General features: G+C 31.5%; 1 protein-coding gene across 1 annotated transcript in view; it reads right to left on the bottom strand.

Annotated features, from left to right (window-relative positions):
- LOC142334475 (trypsin-1-like) overlaps window positions 1-20,625 on the bottom strand; it is a 93,382-nt gene extending 72,757 nt beyond the window's left edge. The window contains exon 1 of the mRNA XM_075382541.1: window positions 20,396-20,625. Coding sequence (XP_075238656.1) covers window positions 20,396-20,476 — 81 coding nt within the window. The 5' untranslated portion in view covers window positions 20,477-20,625. The remainder of the gene's footprint in view (window positions 1-20,395) is intronic.
- Window positions 20,626-23,261: the final 2,636 nt, after the last annotated feature.

The raw sequence follows: 23,261 nt of genomic DNA, 5'->3' as shown, positions 1-23,261 counted from the left end.
TGACAGGTGTAAATATGACACACTGAACAGTTTCCTTTTTACGGGTACGGAACCAGGTGTCTTTGTAAAGAATCCCGACTTTTTGGCTAAATACGCTCCTCGTAAGAGAGGTCGGCCTAAGAAGCGTCGTAGGAATTTACAGAATGTGTCTGAATGTACTCTTGATCCCCGTATTCATGGGCAGACGCCGTTTGCCGTATTTATGTTGTTTTTTGGGGCTATCCTTGAAAAAGTAATATTAAAAACTGGTTTGTATTTTCAAAGCCGTAGACCTGATGGACCATTACCTAAGGACAGAATTCAAGGTGACGTTAATCTTGATCAGATTCAACGTTTCTTTGCAATCATCGTGGAAATGGGTCATACTGTAAGACACTTTAGAAGAATACTGGTCAACTGACGAGGTTTCCATACCGCTTGATTTGGGAATACATTACCGAGAACTGTCTTTCTTCATATTTTGAAATATTTACACTTCACTAACCAGGATCCACCAATAAAATCAGAAATTCAAACTGGTAACTATGACCGTCTCTGGAGAATACGCGAAATATTTGAAATTGCACGTCAGAAATCTCGTGAACTCTGTAATCCGCGACAACAAATCGTAGTTGATGAGGTTTTATGCGCCTAAAAGAGTAGTCTTGTTTCGGCAGTATATATCTAGTAAACAAAATCGCTTTGGGATAAAGGTTAACAGACTTTGCGATAATTCTGGGTACACATTCGATATGAGTGTATATTCCGGGAGATAACGAGAGGAACTAAATGTAAACGAAACGATTACTGAACGTACAGTTATCAATCTAATTGCAGGTTATGAAAATTGTGGATATCATTTGTAAATGGACAATTTTTTCTCATCCCTACAATTATATCGACGACTGAAAGATGTTGGAATTCTAGCTTGTGGAACAGCTCGATCCTATCGTACTGGAATGCCAGCTGAATTCACACGAAACAGACGTAAACAATTAGGTTTGACCAGACACCGGTTAGCCTGTCTTACGACACTGGATGGAATATCTTGTATTCCATTCAATGACAAGCGAATGGTAACACTTCTGTCTTCTATTCATGGGCCTGTTGAAGAGGGTAAATACAGCGTAACAATTCGCGGTACAGAAAATGTCGTGAAACTTATAATGATTGCAGAGTACAATAATTACATGGGGGCTGTTGATCTACCTGATCGTCTGTCTTCAAGCTATTGCTTACAATGGCGCATGAAAAAATGGACGAAATAATTTTTTTCCCACATTTTTGATATGCTCCTTGTCAATGCTTATACGTCATACAAGACAGTCAATAAGATGGAAAAGAACCAATCCTTCAGATGGTTTCGAAATGAGGGTTTGAAAGGGCTTGTTTCATCATCTCCTACGGAATTTTCTGCACGAGGGTCTTATGTAAGAAATCGTGGATTGTTACGTCTTGAAATTTGTGAAGCAAGATATTTTTCTAAACGTGAGGGACTAAATAGTCTTAGACAATGCGTTGTATGCTCGGCAAACGGTATTCGCGCATGATCAGTCTAGAGGTGTGTGTGAGGTACCATTCTGCATAGACGGATGCTTTCCCGTGTATCACACACGCCAAATTATCACCGACTAGGGGTAAGTGCTTTTTATTTATAAATTTATTACTTCATTTTATTTGTTTAGTTTGTTTATTATTTGTCATCTATTTCATTCTTTTGTTTTTTTGGGAATCTCCCATAAAAAATAAGCGATTTTTTATGTGTTGGGATAAAAACTAGTGCGCGCTCGCAATTTCTTATTTTATTTATAATATATATATATATATATATATTACGATTTTATATACATAGTAACATAAACAATATCTATTGTTTGTGCCGAATAGCTTGTAATTACTGGGGTAATTATTTATGCGTTTCATGAATTTTATTACCCCTCCCTGGCGTGTAATAACAATGCTCTGTTGTAAAAAAAATTTTTCCCGTAATAAATGCTCTTAAAAAGTCTTATAATTTTTAAAAAAAATTTACATTATATGTAACTCTAAGAAAAACTAAAAAACTATAAAAATTTTCTCGAAATTGATATGCTGATTAATCTGTGATTTATGACACGGGTTTTTCATCATATTTTGCCCAATTTTCAACCGATTTGCTTGAAATTATTATTTTTAAAATTAGCAAACTATGTTTCATAAACAAAAAGCAAAAAAAAAATTTTCTGATAAAAACGCGGTAGAAATGCGCAAAAAAATTTCTGCAATTAAATTATCGTAATTTTTTTACTGTTTCAATTGTTTTCTTGTTGCAGGCATAAAAAATCTCCAATCGTATGGTTTTTTGTCAGAATCTGTTAAATCTCTTTAATATACTGTAATTTTTTTAAATTTTTTTCACAAGAGGGTAGCATAAGACTATGAAAAGAGGCAATCAGATACCAACATGTTTTTGCGGAGCGCTAATCAAGTGCGGATCATTGTGATGGGAGAAGGTTAAGCACGAAGAAGTAGTTAAAATGTTAACACAAAGTCGTAAAATTTTTATGTAATATAAAACTAATGTGCAGTAATCAATTTCTATTACTTTTAGAAATATTTAAAAAAAACACGAAGAAGGGACAATTTAGTAAAACATACGGATCATTAAGCACGTATTAGAGTTAAAATTTGAACAGTCATAAAATACATATATCACTAAGCACTTGTATTAGTATTTTTTTTTCGTTCCTAACAATAAACATTTACAGTCAATTATTTTTTATTTCTTTTAAAAATATTAAATTAACCTCCAACGAGCAATTATGTTTCGTTTAGAAATATGAAAATAATTTTTTATATCTTTTAAACGTATAATAATATCCCTCAACACACAATAATTTTTTATTTCTTTTCGAAATAGAGTATTAATTCTTTCTTCATTTTTATGCACGTGTGTAAAACTTTCACACGCGCAAGAACCAGTCGGTTACAACCAAGTTAAAATAAAGAAACCTATACACGCACAGCAGCAAGTCAATTACTATCACATTAAAATAAAGGACTCTCTTAAGAAAAACATAATACAGAGCTGCCAACTCAATTATTTTCTGAAGATTAAATCCTATCTACTAGTAACGTTATAAGATATTCGTAAAATACAAAGTAGGAACTTATCTTTAGGACGATCCTGGTCGTTATTATTGTTGCGCCAGGAGGCAACACTCCAGTGGAATAGGTCGCTGTTGTGTCTCAAGCACCAGGAGGGGGTGTGTTCGCGTGCATAAATTAGCGAAGCAAAATAGATAGTCACTGTGCGAGCTCTATCTTGTGACTGAAAACCCCATTAATGGTCTTAGCCTCTACCTTGAAAATCCCACCAGTCTGTTTGCTTTATTTTTTAACCATCGTTAGACTAGTACACACTAAAATTGCCATGCTCTAAAATAATTTCCAAACGGTGTGTTCGCATGCATACATTAGCGGAGCAACATAAATATTCAACCTTAGATCTGTGTGTAAATAATTTCCAAACCTATACACACTCAACAGCAGCCATCTTTTACAGCTATACACACCCATATACCAGACGCAATAAAGGTAGGGGTAGGTTAATGGACCCTACCCCTTTTAAAGTAATATTGATACCGTCACCCCTCAATCAATTTCATGAATAAAGTGGACCTCAACATGCCTTTGGGTTACTCCTATGTAATAGTTGATGAAAAGGGGGAGATTTGTGTAGGTCCTATATTGTACCGAGCGACGTATATTGGGGAAAACGTTGTAAAAAGAGTGCTAGATGAGCTTCTGAAGCACGGCAATCGGTTACACAAAATTATCACCACCGAAAAACCGTTGGAAGTGACACTAGAAAACACACTAGTTTTCAACGAGGCTACAGAGTACTTCTTATGTCATGGACAGCTGTTTGACGACCGCGTACGCCATCATTCTCATACGACGAAAGATAAAGGAATGTAACCTGAATTGCAAACGGATAGAGCATATCACTGTGTTTTTCCACAACCTTCGTGGTTACGACGCCCATCATATTTTCTAGGCTCTAGGGAAATATAAGGACGCCAAAAAACTAAAAAACAACTGTATCGCAAATATATCCAAGGGATTCCAGTCGGTGACAATCGGTCCTAAAAAGTTCTTGGACTCGTTTCAATTTTTGGTAACATGCTTGAAAAAACTTGTCGGTAATCTTACAAAAGACTGTACCGACAATGACAACACATTCAAACGTTTGATTACAGTTTACAACGACCGAAACAAACGAGACTTGCTTAGACGAAAAGATATTTACCCGTACGAGTACATAACGAACGAACGTAAATTTGACATAACCACTATACCTTCCATAGATGCATTCTTCAGCAAATTGTTCGAAGACACCGCATCGTAAAAAGATTATGATAACGCCTAAATAATATGGAATACCTTCAGCTGTCGTACCTTGGGCGAGTATCATGATCTCTACCTTCTGTGTGATGTGCTTCTTCTATCCGATGTCTTTGAGAGTCGTCGTGATACGTATAGGATCCCTAACCCATTTCTATGGTTTAGACCCGTGCCATTTCTTCTCGACTCCCCACTTACTTGGAACGCAATGTTAAAATACACCAAACCAACACTAGAACTTCTTACCGACAACGACATGCATCTATTCATCGAGAAAAGTACACGTGGAGGAGTCGCTATGATTTCAAACTGGTACTCTAAAGCCAACAACCCCAAGATTCCAGATGATTATGAAGCACCTGTCCTAAAACCTGAATGCAATATCTTGTTTGTAATAACCTTTATGGAACCGCAATTGCTCTATGGGGTTTTTTGGTGGATTAGTGAAGAGGAAATAGAAAACCTCGACATTAATTCTATCCAAGATAATGGTGACATGGGCTACATTTTGGAGATCGATTTATTGTATCATACCCATCTGCACGACCTTCATAAAGATTACCCACTTACCTCAGAACGGAAAATCCCAACCGATCAAATGATTTCACTTTGCTGTAGGCCACAAAAGCGATGTGTAGTACCGAAATTTCTGACAAAACTTTTACAAAAGGAAAGTTACGTACTACACTTCAGAACCTCAAACTCTACTTACGATTCGGACTATTTTTAACAAAAAAACCATACAGCTGTTGAGATTTTAGAATCCCCATGGTTATAACCATACATTGATTTCAATATCCAATAAAGGTCGGAAGCTAGAAACAATTTCGAAAAAGACAACTTCAAACAGATGAACAACGCAGTTTACGGTAAATCCCTTGTGAACGTACGTTAACAGAATTGACTTGAAACTAGTGACTGACGAACGAAAACTTGACAAGGTGATTTCTAAACCAAGGATAAAATCTTGGTTCATTTACAACACTACTGGGGTTAGTTTGAAGAAAACCAAAATTGTTCTTAATCGACCGATCTTCATTGGATTTCAGGTATTACGCATCAGCAAAAAGATCGTGTACCGATTTTATTATGACTACATGTTGAATAGGTACTTACGTGACATTAAGCTTCTAATGATCGATATCGATAGTCTAAAGACTATCGGTACTATCGTACCGATAGTACGAGATCCAAACACAAGATGTCTATACCGATATGCTTGAAGACAGATAGATTCGATACTTCCGTCTATCCCTCTGACCATCAGTGCTTTAGTTCAGTGAACAAGAAACCACTTGGTAAATTTAAGGACGAGATGACCAGGAAACCGTTTCGTGAGTTTGTAGGGTTACGTGCAAGGATGTACAGCATTCTCGATTTAAATAGAAAGTAGAAGACTGTAGCAAAAGGTATCCCTAGGAGGATACCTATTACAAAAGGTCTTAGACACGAACTTTTCAAGCAGTGTCTCTATAATAATATCATCACCATTACCATTGCGTGTTGTAATAAGGAGTGATTATCACAGAATTTATACCGTTCATCAGTCAAAAATAGCGTTATCACTTTACGGCGATACACGTTACGTTGTAAAGAATCAGACAAACACCATACCGTACGGACATTACAATTGGAATGTGCAGAGGAGGATGACAAAAACTTGATACCGTCCAAGAGACAAAGACTTGAGTCTGTCACTTCTAGTCGATCATGATTAGAAGAACAATTAGTGTAAATAGCAACAAAAACCATTTAATTAAAAGTAATCATGATCGACTAGATGTGACAGACTTTCAAGTCTTGGTTTCTTGGACGGTATCATGTTTTTGTCATCCTCTTCTTCCCGTTTAAAAACTGTAAATTATTCTTCTGTGATGATTGTGTACATTGTATTTAAATCTTGTTTATCATTTGTTAAAACAACTGTTTTATGTGAATTATGTGAATATTTGTAAACAAATTAGCTATTTTTCTAAAGTAATAACACCAGTACTCACATTTAATCATCATCTCCACTCTCCGTTTCCTGATCATTCCAATAAAGTTTACCCATACTTGTAAAAATAGTAAACATAATGTATAGAACACCTTTATAATGGTTTTATTTACCACCGAATGAACCCAAAGTAACACTTGAATAAAATTACCTGCATTACAGTTTAAAGATAGTATAGTTTGCAAACCTCTACGCCATACAATAACATAAAAATCCATTAATGATTGGTTTATGTTATCATGCAACCGTGATGGTAGGGTGGGTAGAAAAATAAATAATCTCCTTATATTCCTTTCCACAATATAAAGTCAGTAGAACAATGAATGTTAAAGCGTCAATAGCTAAAGAGCTCCATCGTCAGGCTGATCGAAACTTCCCAACCAGGCGGGTGGATCTAAAAGGTTTAAATGTTTTATACCAGGCTGACCTAGTAGAGATGATTCCATAAGCTAGTCGAACAACTATTATCGGTACATATTGACGATGATAAATTGTTTTTCTAAACTGGCTTTTGGTGTAGCAGTAAAAAACAAAACTTGTACGGAAATGTCGCATCGGATGTTTCCGATGCGACATTTTCAAACCGAACAAAATAAGGAACCACTGCTTGTTGCGTATGATTCAGAAGAGGATTCTGAAATAAATTATAGTGAAAATGATCAATATGAAAGGGGACGCTCGTTTGCATCAATCGATTTCATAATGTACAACTATTTACAACGTGAAGTATGTTCAGTTTCATCAAAACGGATATTTCATTAATTTTCTATAACAATAATAAACATTCCTTTTCAGGACTACAACACATTAGCACATAAAACACAAATTCATAGATACACAAAACAAAAACACTTTAAACCCACATACAGTAATGTATGACTATTGTTTTATTTAAAATAATAGTCATTAACATCGCTGTATGAAACGGTTCCAAGGCCAGTGATATAGTTTGATATTCGATCAATCTATGGTCATATTATATTGCGAATGGTGAGGAGAGTGTTTTTAAACTAAACGCATTGAGGTTGCTACCTCTAGGATGGTGTGGAAACGTAACTATAAAAAATAAAATATAATATTTTAAAAATAATTTATTCATGAAAATAAATATTCTTATCTGCATTTTAACTGATGAAATAATGTTTTTAATTGAAAAGCAATGATATAATTAATTATTATTATTAAATGGAGTAAAGTTTTTATCTATTACAGATTGATTTAAAGGTGTTCTAGGGGGGTATAACATATGATGTGGACGATTAGTCATCTGTTGTTTTGTACTTGACCAGATTCACATAGACATGGCTTAACATTTTTTATGTGTGGTAATTTTGCTAGTGTATGGACGGTTAGTCATCTTTTGTTGTGTACGTGACCAGGTTCACATAGGCGATGCTACTACGCACGTTGTTTAAGTGTTTGGGTGTGGTAATTTTATGCGCGCATACAAATAAATGATGACTACCGTTAATACTACTTTTCTATTGGTTGTAATTAAGTAAAAGCTTTTAACAATAAACGTTTATGTATGAATGGGGAGGTAGTTTCTGTTCAAACATGTTCGAGGTCGACTGGGTGCGTAGGCATTGTAGAAGGGGATACACCACCCGTTATTCTGTATAAGTTTTAAATCATTCGCTTGTTAGATCTCGTGATTTTCACACGGTTTCGCTGTTTCTCTGCTACTGTAACAAAAAACCATTATAATAGCACAAAGTCCAATTAATAGATTAAATGAAACAACGTCACCGTCTAATAATGCAAGCAAAAATGTTAGTTGTCTTGAAATAGGAAAAAATACAAGATTATGTCGATGGACCTATTGGACACAAAATATGGGAAGTCTGTTGTGTATACCCTTCAATGTGAAGGTGGGACATGTAAAGCATTTTTACCAGAGAGGTTTGCTAAAGTGATGACTGAAGACCAGATGAAGGTAGTAGTGGAGATACAATTATACTTCGTAATCAAAGGTAATATTGGGAAAACCTACGATGTATTGTTTGAATAGAATACAGTATATAAAAAAGCAAATAGTCCTTTCAGGACTACAACACATTAAAATATACAAAACAAAGTTACACACAAATAAATACACAAAACAAAAATACCTTAAGCCCCCAACAATAATGTACGGTTTGTTTTAATTTATTTAAAAATAGTAGTTGTTAACATTATTGAACTAGTGGTTCTAAAGCCCGTGAAATGATCTTATATCGGATTTATCCACTGTCAGATTGTTAGAAATGGCGAGGAAAGTGTTTAACACAGATATATCTTTCTTACGGAATTATTCTTAGGGCATTTATTTCTTAACGTAACCAATTGTTTTACTTAAATATATTACAGTAAAGGTAGTGTGTGGGGAATATGTAAAGGAAGAACGTAGATATATTTTCCATAATAACTGATTTGTTGTAACTTAATAAATAAATTGGTATAGTATGTTGAATTTTAGAAAAAGTGATTAATTGTCCGATAGAAAGACGAGTAAAAATTTATTTTAAAGAAATTATGTCAGACTGCTGGAAGGTCTTACTTTAATATGAAGAAATAATTAAATGTACGGGGGAATTGTGATGTTCAAAGGTGACGTTCGGTACTACATTTAATTTTTCTTGCACGAATATGACTTATGTTGAACAAATTTCACTCAGTATATCGGGGAGTCACTGTAACCGATCGATTTAAGACGTCAGTCAGCCGTGTCTCGCAGTGAACTCACTTCGAAACCTAGCCAGGCTAGTTACTTTTTTCGCTTTAAATATTATTAATTTATTTAATTCTCCTGCCCACATGTGACGTCACACGTCATATCAGATGACTGAAAAAGCTGTACGTCAGTGCTACCAACCTTTGAAATATTAAATAAATAATTGCTATTAAATGCAAAAAATTAATTAGGTTGGCAACCCTGTGCGATTTCAAATCTTCCGTCCAACAGGACGAGGTAAAAGGGAATATCCTAAGGGAAAAAGGGATATTCCAAGTAGGCGACTGCGACACTAGCACTTTTAGTGGTGACAGGAGGTATCAGTGCGGCAGGAACCCTGTTTTACCACGACTGACCGGTTCTGGTATACATTTTAACAAATGAAATAAAAAAGGATCTTCTTTCTTTTCTCGCATGTAAAGATCTCATTTCAAACAATTTTTTTTTAATTTTAATTTTCTGTTAACAAAAATATGAAAAGATTCTTCTAAATGATTAAACCGTTCATCTCATGATTTAATCAATTTCAAGCAAATATTACCGAATGAAAAATATTTAATTTTAATAGAAAAGTTTAGATATCATCCAAATTAACGATTTGAAATATTGTGATACATAAAAAGTAAAGAAACATTTTAAAATAGTGATTCAAGCTTATAGGAAACACATTCAAAGAAATCTTATCTTTCATTCTGAATATATATTATTTGCTTATGTTCAGTTTTTAAAAATTTCAATTATGTTCAATTAACTGAAACAGTACATGCCAATGTATATTTAATATGCATTGATGTTGAAATTTTGTTAATACATTTACTGACCAAATTAATTGAGGTACTCTTTTAATTTGATTTTTTAGCACTTCATCTGTTTGTATACTTATTTTAAACAGCAAAATGAGTCTTCAATTTTTTTGTAAAATTTTTCAATAAGGTTCTTTGTTGTTAGGCGGAACGACTATGTGAACAACCTTTTGATAAGATTTTCTGTTTTCAAATGGCAGCATTTGATTTTCTTAGATGGGGTGATGGGAGGCGCAAAGGAAAGGAAAATTCTTCGCCAATCAACCAAATGGGTGCTCTTCTTTCTGACGCCATTATTTCCAGTTTGCCTCTCGGTGATTCGGCTATAGATTCTTAAGTCTTGTCATTCGTATTTAAGCTTTACTGTTGTCTCTAAAACTATTTTCCCGTTGTAAAACAATATGTATTTCTCGATAGGCTATTTAATGTAAACCAAAAATGTAAGTCGGATTAGACATTAAATTAATATTAAACTGGCTTTCGATATACCCACTTTTTATCATTTTCACTTCGGAAAATTTATTTTAAAAATGCAACAACAAAACACATACGTGTAGCTATAGTTGAAGTAACTTTGATTAAAACCTTAAAATATATCTAAAACGGATTTAATTTCCGAATGAACGACTTAATCTTAAACAGCATAAAAAAAATTACACTTCTTAATATATTATTTTCATTTAAAACATAAATACTCTAGAAAAATATTGCTCCTACGAAAAAAACTGTTTGAAAGAAACTCAAAGGCGAAAAACTTGAGAATTAACAGAAATAAGACTCAGAATGCACAGAAACGTAGAAATAAACCATTTATTCTATCTGTAGACGATAACTTTGTTTAAATCTTGGTTAAAAACTAAATAAAACAAAAAAGTGGCTGTAACAATAACGAAATACAACTCATGTCGTTTAGTGGAGAATGCTCTTTTCTTCGGCTCAAATTGAGGACCTCGGAGTAAATTTTTTCTTCGCACAGTTCAAATTGATCATCAGGTAATGTAAAGAGAAGTGTTAATCCTAATTTAACCAGTGCGATCAAGCAAAGTTTTCATTGTTCTATTTCATCAGGATTTGATGTATTACGCAGATGTCTACATATTGTCATCAAATATTAAAGTTTGATTCTTTAGTACCCAGTTTATTGGCCTCAATTTCAAGGATGTGATATATCTTGCATTTGTTACACAATTAATAAAAAATTATCTGTAAATGAAGATGAATTTATTTATGATATGACGGACAGTCAGTGTCAAGAGCAAACAATACATAGCAAACGTAATTGTTAAAACAAAACTGTAATTAGTTCGAATCAAAGTTCCAAATGTATTTATGAACTAGTTTAATTCACTTCGCTAACTTATAGAACTGACTGCCTTTTGGTCGTGCGGTGGTCAGTTTCACAACGAATTATTTTTAGTGAAGAGACTTCACTTTCACATTCTTCCCGCGAATGTGAAAGTGAATATCTTTTGTTACTTGTTATTATTAAAATACAATTGACCACCACGGTTGCTCAATAGAACAATTAGTTAAAACTGCATACATTGTATTATGCGTTGATTAAATTTTACTTGCATGTTTGGATTCCGACCTAGTTAACTTATTTTATGATAAAATGCAAACAAACCTCTGTCGCCTTACTAACAGACTTAAAACTCGACCGGAAACTTCTTAAACTATTTTGTTTTAGAGATAAAATATTTTTTTATATATTCCTTTGCATAGTTTAGGTATTTACGTTAAATTGTTAGAATAGTTTATTTATATTGTCGAAATAAACTTTATGATAATTGTCACAATTATTAATTAGAAAAATAAAACCTGTGTAAGTAAACTAAACAAAAATACCGAAATAAAAAGTAAACATTCTTGGGTGTTTAGATTTTGCATTTCTGAAGTCAACGTAAAACTGTAAACTATTTTTTGGGTAAAAATTTCTTTGCTCTGACATCAGAGAAAAACATTTAAATATCCAAGGTATACTTTGTATTTCATTTAAATACTTTTAATTACCGATTATACACTCCGATTCTGTTTTACTAACGTAATTGTTAGTAAAACAGAATCGGATTGAATGAACCGCATTCACAGTTGATTGCGGTGCTATTATCTGAGCCAACCTTTAAAAGTGACACATGATTTGGTAAACCCTGTAGTTACGTTTAAATCAAGCTGTAATATTGTTCAGATAGGGAACCCGTTCGGTTCTACTATGGATCACTCTATCGCATTATAGAGCACCAACATCCATTCGTTCCATTTAGCAAAAAGAAATGGTGGTATTCTAGAAGATAAAATCGAATCACATACTTAAAATTTTCAAGTTTATTAAATTCATATTTAAATTATAACCTAACTTTGCACTCTTTGATTCAGAATGAAGACCTCTACACTCTCGTTCACATTCATTTGACTTCATATAGATACACATGGTTTTATGTTGTATGTGATTGTTCTGAGAGGATCTGATAATTTGAATTGGGTAGTGATTACAGGAGAAAAAGAATCATGAGAAAATACAATAGTGCAATTACAATGTAAAAAATCTAGTGTCCACGCTAATGATTTATTGAATTAACTTCACAAAGATTAAATTTTGTTTATATTGTAACTTACATTAAATATATGATCTTTTCAATATTATATTTAATTTAACTTGTAAATTTAATCCATGGAGACAGCTCTAAGAACGTATTCCGTCAAAGATAAAAGAATACCTAATACACAACATAAAATAATTCATAAGTCTGTAGATATACTATTAAAACTGAACATGACAGTCATCAAACATTAAACGCACAATTCAAGTGAACAAACAAAACGTTTGATACAAAGGTTAATATTGCAAACCTAAAGTGGGTGCATGGCTTTGCCTTCTGCTACATCACAATGAAAATAAAGAAGCAATACATAAAACCATTAATGAATTTCAAACTTGTTTACTATAAAGCTTACAACTCAGAGTAACAGACGGAGATTTATCCTTCAATGTTACGTGATTATCTTCAATTACATGAACTTTCTTGTCCTCTTTAACTGATACTACACTTTCAACATCTGCTATTTTTTTTGAAAATAGACGAAAAAGAATGTCTTCAAACGATGACTAAATATCGTTGTTGTAGCAATTTGTTCTGTTAGAAAGCATCCTTGTGAACAGAAATTTTTGTTTAATATAAGTGAATATTTCATATTTTGTAAACTCATACTTGTAAAATATACTTTTATAAGCTAAAATGAATAAGTTAGTTGTTAACTTATGTAGGGGGTTGCGTAAAATCAGCTGCTTGGAATACTTGTTTGTTTGGTTTCGTGGTAAATTTGTGAAAATGGCGTCATCTCAAACAACGTTTTGTGTGCGACCTTGTCCAAAAAATGAACAGTGGTCAGTTTTTAACACAGTGGTTTTTTAACTAATATATGTAAATATGTAATTTTCCGATACTCAAACTGTCGAATATATTGCTGCTTGTATTTTTTTTTTAATTTCTGCTGAAGTTTTTTAAACTGGACTTAAAGATTGAAGTATAGCCCTTTATAACATATTTTGTTATTTTAACTTTTTTGGAAGATAATAATTTTTCTGCTTATTCTATCTTTAACATTTTCACAAAAAAGTGGAGTTTATGAGGTGAAATGTAGAAATACAGGACGGCTTTCACAATTAAAACCCAAAATTCAAAAGAATTCAGAAACAATAAACTTGCCTTAATAAAAGAGAAATAAGTTGACAGACAAAACTGGTACTGTTAATTTGAGATACCCGCTAATATTTCTCTTCCTCTCGTTCACTTTCGGGTCGCGTAATTGTGTAGACACGGAATATGCTATAGAACTGTATTAAGAATTATAAATAAATTTAAAAAAAAATTATACCAGAGGATTGAGGTTATATTAAATTATTGAAGGCCTTAAGTAATTCTTCAACTACCGTCAAGCCCCTAATGATTCATACCTTAAATTTAAATCAGCCTAATTGTTATAAAGTACAAGATCAAGAATAGAATTTCCTTTTCAATGGCTGCTTATCTGGGGAAGCTTTTCTAACTGAAATTTGTTGTCGCCTAATCTATTTCTGTTCAAGTGTCTGTAAACCATTAACTGGAAATTTATATCTGATTGCATACACTTTTTCTGTGAAACCAGGGATTCTTTAATTTAATTAAAGATGACGTTTGAATAACGAAATCTCATCGAATTCCAAGGTTCCTATATATCACTAATGTATACATTGCAGTCTGTTCAACTAGTGAACAATAAGCAATCCCCCCTGGCCCAATGAGATGAGGACGATATGTATGATGTTTAATCTTGTACAGACTCAGGCCGTCTATTCCTGAGTTGTGTGGTTAATTGAACCCCAACCACCCAAATTCACCATTATCCACGGTCTAGTATTCAAATCCTTACAAAAGCAACTAACTTTTACTAAGATTCGAACCTCAAAACCTCGACTTCGAAAATCAGCTGTTAAACAAGTGTTTTTTACGACGAGTTGACCATTAGATCAGCCCGGTGGGTTAAATTCCAAGATTATTATGGAACTGATCATTGCAACCTTCACAAAACTTGGTGATCCAACCCAAGGGCAAAGCTAGTTTTCCAGTCTCTCAGGAGTTTCAGGCCGGTACGGTTTCTTCTTCTCTCCTTAGAGCAGGTCATTCTATCTTCAAGCATCAGCTTGTGTAGTTCACCTCTTGCAGAATATAGAGCTGATGAGTCAAACCATTTATAATAATGGGTAAAATCACTATGGATATGCAGAACCTGGGCACTATAATCAATACATAGAATTTAGAGGTATACTATTCCCCAAACCCAGTATTTATAATCGTACATAACCACGGACATCAAGATTAAATAAGGTAAGTGTTTACCTTCTTTTAATGAAATGTTTCAGTCTTCCTTCCGTTATTCCAAAGTAATGACTTTTGATTTCTTCTTCAGAATTGGATAGGACGTAGATGAGAAATATAGATTGGCTTCAGCATGGCATACGACCAGCCACTAGTTCCTATCCAATCACAAGTGACAAGCTAATACTTTTTATCCCTTCCCGAACTGCTTCTTCATTTCCCTAAGAATAACTAAGATATTAACAGTATCTGTTGATTTACAATTTGTATCTTGTAAATTCACCGGAGCACACAACCAGATTATTTGTCTAGTTATAGCTGGCACATACAAGATATTTGTCCCGAGCACTCTGCAAGTATGATTGTAATAATTCAACATAAGCTTATCGTATGGTCACATAAGACACTATAATTTCAAATATTTGTTTATGAACTATCTTTACTCTGTTTGAAGACAGAGTTATTCCTCTCTGTTTTATATACCGTGTCTGAATTCTGTGCTATTTGCCTGATATTTTGGTAAGCAGCAATTTATCGAACTCAGAGTTAATTATAAACTCTGATTCAATAATTAAGGCCTCTTTATACTTAAAGTAGGTTCTAACTAAATTTTAGTGTATCGTTCCTTTCAAAAGAGTATACTTCGTTTCAGGCCAAGCTCAAATCAAGAAAAATCAACTTGGTAGAATAAAAAAGCGAAAGATATTCCATAATAAAATTATGAAATTTATGTAAGTGTTGTTTTCTCTAGAAAAAGGAGTTGAGAAAGCTCTTTTTGCGAATTAGATACATGACGCTGTCTTCCGGGAACTCCCAGAGACGTTTGTGAAGGAAATGAGATAAAGGTATTTTGTTACACGAGTTTAACTCATACACAGACAAAAATTTAATTTATTATAAATTTTATTTCCCATAGGAATCACATTACTGATCACTGTCTTTTTCATCACAATTTCAGATCATCTTATCATTTCATCATTTTTACTGATCGTCTGTTAGTTAAAAAACTATTAGCTATTACTTATTACTTTTCTCCTTTTGCGTAAGAATTTTATGTAAAAAAAGTCATATTTATCTTGCTAATTCTTTCTTTTAAGAATATGAAAATAATATTCTTGATCAGAGACTAAGGTATTTAATGTAATTCGATTTGGGAACTTTTCGGTCTTTTACATAATAGGAAGTTAATTTTAAGTTCATTTACATAAATTAATCGTAGATTAATTACGATATTTCATACTTAATAATAACTGAACAATCAAACTTAAATCAACCAAACTTGGTAAAAAAGGAAAAATTATAGATATGGACATAGCAGTCGTAGATTTTTAATCCCTGAATGTCTAATGTACTAGGTTTTAGAGTTCAATTAACGATATTGCCTCAGTTATAGGCAAGATGAGCCTGGACGAGTTCAACGGCCGAATTGTAATTCCTCTTGAAGTTTGATATCGGGCATTATTCTCAAAATACAATGAAAATCAGATATTTTAAAGTAAGTTGTGAAACCGTTTGAGTTTCAGTCATGCCAAAGGAATTTTACTTTTTTTACGTTTTAATGGATGTTAAATTTGTATCAAACGGAAACCGGTTTGTTTTTAAACAAAAAAAAAAAAATAATAATAATACTCATGAACGTTTCAATTTTTATTTTTTGGTGTTTGTTTAGTTTTTAACTAAAAATCAGTTTAAATTTTTGTAAATTATTATAGACTATTAAAGCTAAGAGCAAAATAAATCATACGATGTTCAATAAATTATATAAACTAAAAACAGTTTCCACTTAGTTTTAATTAATATTTCTATGTCTAATTTTAAGAAATTAGAGTGATTGTTAACTGTTTGTAAATTTTTTCTTTCTTTACGAATATTATTTTTAAATAGATTTGGGAGTTCTATGTATTACTTCAATATAAAATGTCAAACGTCTTAATTTTTAATTTAACTAACATTTAATTACCATATTTATACGCGTAAATCACGCACCTGAATTTTTAAACAAATTTTTTTTAAATATTAAAAAATAAAATATTCAGTCAAATAAATATCATTTTCTCACTGATTATCACATTATAATCCTATGTAAAATCGTTTCATCACATAAATCAAGCACATTTTTCTTTTTTTCCTTAGCCTCCGGGACCACCATTAGATATTGCTTCAGAGGATACGATAAATTGACAATTTTGTAGCGTGTGAAATTGCCATGCCTGACTAGGATTCGAACACGGGACCTCCGGATGATAGGCCGAGATTCTACTACTCGCGCCACGGAGACCAGCAATAAATTACGCACCACCTTTTAGATAAATAATGGTAGTCAAAAATATGCGTGAATTAAGCAAGTAAATATGGTAATTAATTTGTTTAACTTTACTGTAATTATATTTTGGTTGACAATTTAATTAATAGAAACAAATTTAGCTCAATTTATCCATGAAAAAAGTATTATATCGTTATTTGAAATTTGTTTTCAAACAAATTATTAGTAATATTACAAAGTTTGAGCTCGGTAACATATATATTAATGAATCATTGACTGGTTATTATTATAATAGCAAGAAAAAATCGGTTATACAACAATTAAACAAAAAAAAGGGAAAACCAAGAGGAACGAGTCAAAGTTCTAATTCATCAGAACCAGTTATTTAGTTGTTAGAATTCTGTCATATTTTCACCTTCACAAGAAAGTGAAAGCATTGTTATTCTTATATGTACAGTTATTTTTTACATACGAGTCAATGTGTAAGTAAAGTGTAACTATATTCACATGATGAAGTACAATAAGTTGGGAGTTTATTTTATGTAAAGTAAAACTTTCTCTCGACTGAGTCGCTTTACTTATGTTTCATATAATAAAATAATACGAGAGCAAACATAAACATATAATATAATAATTATATATTGCCCGTATAGATGCATTCTGTATGTGGAAGTCTGTTTATAAAGACTTCCTAAATAATACTTGTAAACTGAATTTAGTAGTGCACTCGTATTTAAAAATTTACATTTTTAATTTTTACGATGTAAATAAACACTCCATATTTTGAATTAACAAAACCATACAGCATAATAATTAATGATATTACTTTTTGTTATAAATCTATTTTTCTATAAGACCATACTTAAATCAAGTTTTGTTAAATATATTATTTAAAAATATATAACCTATAATTAATTATATAAAATCATACTAAAAAGTCAAAGCTGATATTATATTATTTCTTGGAAAGAAATAAAATTTATAGAGTAAACAATAAATTAAATATTGGAGCTCCTTATTTGATCAGCCATAACACTAATTAAAACGAACATAAAAAAAAATAAAAGAAAAAATGTAGAAGGATATAAATATTTCTTATTTATTTATTGCAGTCTTCTAACTTACTCCTCAACAGTTTTATATTGATTAAAAATGACACAATTATGATTCCTGCTGAACAAACCGAAAGGTTCTGTTATTCTAAATTACAAGTAGTATATTTTATTTTTGATTTGTTTGTTTCCAATTTTTTATTCAATCAGGTGCTTATGTTTTTCAACTTATAAATAACTATGAATTCTTACAACCGTCCTCTAAAGTATAAGAAAAATGAACGGAGACATAACCTCACGACAGCTAATCAAGAATTTTCCTGAGCAACGAATAGCCTAGGATAGCTGTTGCAGAGTTTTTCAATAAAGGAAATGAAATTGAATGTTGTAATTCAAAATAGATTAATTATCATTGAAATGAAGTGGATTTTCTTAAGAAAGAGACTTAGTAAAAGCGATGGTTTTTCAACGATTAATAATTTTAAATCGGAAAACTTAGATGATATCCATCTTAACGATTATTTTGAACCAAATCACCATTTATATTAGGATGGGAGAAATTTTAATAATATTTTGCTAAATTCGGTTAGGTTTTATTTATTCTAGAATTGCAATAAGTAGCTTTTACTGCGTACTAGATACTAGGTAAAAATATTGACTAACTGATGAAAATAAGGCAGGAAATGATGTCTTTAAATGATAACAACAGCAATAAAACTGATGAAATAAAATTCCTGAACTAAAGTTTTGTCCTACATAAAAAGTAATACAAACTGAAAATATGAGGTCATTAAATAAATTGTGATCGTAAAATAATACTCTCGTTAATAAAATACCTAAAAGATTAGCACAAATATTTAATTCATAATTTTATAAAAACCTTGAAACTTTTATTCAGAAATATAGGTGTACGAGTAAACGCTACTCGTTAAATTAGTAGCTAACTCGCGACTGACTGCATCGCCCGGTTATTTGACTAAAAACATAGAAGTTATAAAAAATTTAAAGAAAAAATGAGAAAGGAAGTACGGTCACCTCCTAATAGTGGAGGTCGGGTGACGCTAAGATCCGAGCAAAATACATTTTCACCCGTACGAAGGACTGGTAACCAGTTATACCAGTTATAAAGTATTAGTTTAACTAATATTTCACTAGTTTTTATAAATCGAACATGCTTTAATTTCTATTTATCATTATTATTCTCACCAGCATGAGTTTAATGAACACAATGTGATCCAAGGGGCAGGATCCTCTGGCAAGATGGGATAAATATTCTCAGACCGAGACGGGAAACGCAAGTAACTATATAGCGCGGGCGAAGCAGAGACGGGGGATTATTATTTCACTCATACGTGAAATAAATGAGTTTGCTATTAAAAAGAATATGATGGGTGAAGCCGCATTGATATAGCGTGCAAAGCCGTGAAGGGGAACACTAGTTTATTTATATTTCTTATTAAAAACAAATCGAGTTACAAAAAGACAGAAAGTTTGCAATTTAGTCTCTCTTTATTCTTGAAACAACATTTGATCCAAACACCATAGTACTCTAATAATGTGGGAATTATAATTTAATCAACATTAACTTTACCTTTACCATCTACAATTATTTTTAAATGTTTAAAAATAACTAACTACGCGTGGATTTAAAATCTATAGTTTAAACAGTATTTTTATGCCAGTGCATCTGTAGTTTTGCATATTCGCACTTTTTAAATCTGTTTAGTTAATTTCAAAGAAATGTATAAGAATCCTTTTAAAACCCTTAACAATCAATTTTAGAAAGATCTGATTATTTTTAATAACAGCAGTTTGGCGTTAGATGATCTAAAGCCAAATTAATATTAAAAATTAACAATTTTTAGTTGCAAGAAAGTTCTCTTGTATATTTTTTTAATAATTACTATTTTTATCATTAATTTTTTTAATTTTTTCCCATAGACCATTATTATATTTATTAAAAATGAACATCCAAACAGAGACCATACATGATAATTTAATATTTCAATAACAAAATAATTTTCCTTACAAATATTATCAAGAATTTATTGTTTATTCTACCTTAAATGAGAAGTTATATATTATGTTTTTTGTATTAGTTTATGTAATTTTTTATAAAATGTTTGATTTAATTTAGCTGTTTTTTATTAGAAATATTAAGATGTGTTACGTACGATATATTCAGATTTTTTTATTAAAAGCTTTGTGAGTAATAAAATGAGACAAAAAAAAATCCTAACTAAATCCAAGTGAATCAAGCAAAATCGGTCATCTGTACTAAATGAAAGTCATGGCTAAGAAGTACATAATTTAATCTTCAATTCGTTAAAAGAAAATCTTAATCTACCTGAACATTGTCCTCGTTGTGCAGCAAACATTTTGCCGTGTCTAACAGCAAATATAAAGTCGGTAAGAGGACGAACCTCATGCTTGATGGAGGACGCTGGTAGCAGCTGTTGGCTTGTCCTCAAGGACTCGTGTTTGTGTACCGCTGTCAGACATCTGTTACCACCACTGGCTAGGAAGAAAGTGAGGCGATGTTGTTCGTCGGTATCGGTGTACGAGCGCACGCGGCTCTTTTACTCTCACCTCTGATACGGCTGGAATAATGACTGACTTACTGCCCAGCCAGGCGTTTAGCCCAGCTAGCATCAAATTTCACATTTGATGGGATCATTTACATTTATCAGTGGCCGCAGCATTTATTTATATTTTTAAATGCAATAATCACGTATATGTACATATTTATTTAATTAAAGAATAACCGTTTTTTATTAAAACCAAAAGCTCGGTTACAACAGAATTTTTTTAATATTTAGTAAATTCTGACCACAGTTTTAATAATTTAAAAGAATTCATTTCTGAGGAAAAACAGGGATGGACATTGAAATTGCAATTTCCGAAAATGACAATTTTCAATTGTAATTTTAATTGAAAATTTTCCATTTCCGAAAATTACAATTTCCGATACAGATTTTTTGAAAAATGTTATATCAGAAATTGTAATTTTCAGATCATTAAATTACAATTTTCTACATTTCCAAGTACCGAAATTTTCTTTTGATGGTTGTAAATGCATTTTATTCTGTCACTCTGTGATATGTATAAAACTAAAGTGTCACTTACCTATTTACCTTAATCTATTAGAATGTCTGATAAATTGTGTGATTACGCTATATGAAAAGATGATGCTTTAGAACTGAAACTTTCTAACAAAATAATAAGAAATTAATGAATAATTTTTAAATTGTAAAAAATCCTGTTTTTAAGTCATAGTTATAAAAATATTTTAATAAATATTTATAGGATAACCAATCAATATTGGTGTTTACCAATACAAATACAATACAAATATATTATTTATTCGTAAATTCCAAAATTCGGGGCGGAGAGGTAGAATTTCAGTCTTTCATCCGGGCTCCCGGGTTCGAATCCCGGTTAGGCATGGTAATTTTCTTAACCTACACCACCCATTTCTACATACAAGCTTCTGTGGTGAATAAATTCATGAAGCAAGAAACAAAAATAAATAAATAAGAAAATTCTTCGATTTTTTTTTTACAAAAATATCTTTCCAACACTTACTAAATTTATTACCTCTGATTACGTCTTACATTAATTTAAGTTTGTTTTCAGTATTCTTTCTTTTCCGTCACAATTCCTTTCAGTTATTCATGATGATATGATATCGATCTCATCTTATTGTTTAAATTAAATAGAGTTTTACGATGATCTATGATAAATAAGTTCAGAATTACGGTAATAAATTTCATATGTTAGTGCTGCGTCAAATATACATTATATGCGTTAACTACACCGGCCAGAATTTGATACTTTAATCTGAAGAAGGTACATCAACATTTATTATTACAGTTGCCGTTTTCTTAACGTCTTCATGTACTGTTAAATCGTACTTTAAAATTTTTTCGTTCATTTTACTGAATATTTGTTATAATATTTCAGAGCATTAAGAGCCAAGAAAATAAATAAACATTTAAATAAAGAAGAGCCAATAAAGTAAATAATACAATATTGTGATACTTTCCTTGTTAAATTTATTTTTTGTTAATTAAAATCATATTCTGAGAAGAAATAAAAGTAAATAATGTTACTTTCATTTGATGAGTTTGTAACAGATATAAAGAAGAAATTTTGAGATTAATGAATTGTATAATGTTGTTTTTAGTTTTTTCTAGACCATAAAATGTGTTGAGCTTCCGTGTTAGCCTACGTAGCATATCGAGTTACTGTAAAAAACACTAATTAACATAGAAGAACTGTGATATTAGTTGAGTTCAGGCGAAAGAAGTGAGTGCGGTCATGAATAAAATAAATTTGGGAATATACATAATTATACGAATTATAATTACAGGAATTATAATTATGCATTATAGGAATTATAATTACAGTTATTTATTTCATTAATTTATATATATATATATATATAGTCATTTTATCTTATGAAGATAGGCGCTTTTTCTTATGATTCATCATTTTCACAAGATATGTGAAATTCACTAGTAAAACTTTTACTTTTATTGGTAATTGACACGATTCTAAAACATCTCACAGAAAATGAAACTAGAGACTTTATTTTTTGAATGCTCTTAAATCTGTAATAATCATACATTTTTCCTGTAAGATATTCTCAGAACACAAATAAAGTAATTTGACAATAAGATGAAATATTTATTCTCATTTCATATCTGAATCATGAAAAAATAATTGATTTATAACGTTAAGTTGTGTTAGAGCTGAACACATCTGAACTACTGTTATTGATAACAAGAAATAAATTTAATAATAACATTGATTTTGATCATAAATAACTGAGAAATGATGACTAAATTTATGTGGTCTAGTCCAAGAATTTAAAGTGGGCCACTAAGATGTTATGATATTGTATGAAAACAGGTCTTGGGGGGAGAAGTTAAAGACGTAGTGTTACTTTTGAAAACCGAAATGCGATAGTGGAAACACTTGCTTTTTCCGGTTCCAGTAAACTCTAAATCCATAAAATTAACTTTTGCCTCCTATCCATAATAAATTTATTGTCAATACTCCTTTAAAAATGTAATTGTTATCAAAAGTTTTTAATAATTACATGTAAAATTAATTCGATTATTCAAGTTTTGTTAGGTTTTCAATCGTTAACGAATACCTTATAAAACGTTCGTTTTGCTAAATTCAAAAAGTTGTCCTTCTGAGGCTAT

Source organism: Lycorma delicatula, chromosome 1, assembly GCF_047948215.1.
Source record: "Lycorma delicatula isolate Av1 chromosome 1, ASM4794821v1, whole genome shotgun sequence".
In the NCBI taxonomy this organism is placed as follows: domain Eukaryota; kingdom Metazoa; phylum Arthropoda; class Insecta; order Hemiptera; family Fulgoridae; genus Lycorma; species Lycorma delicatula.
This window is presented reverse-complemented; position numbering and strand designations above follow the sequence as displayed.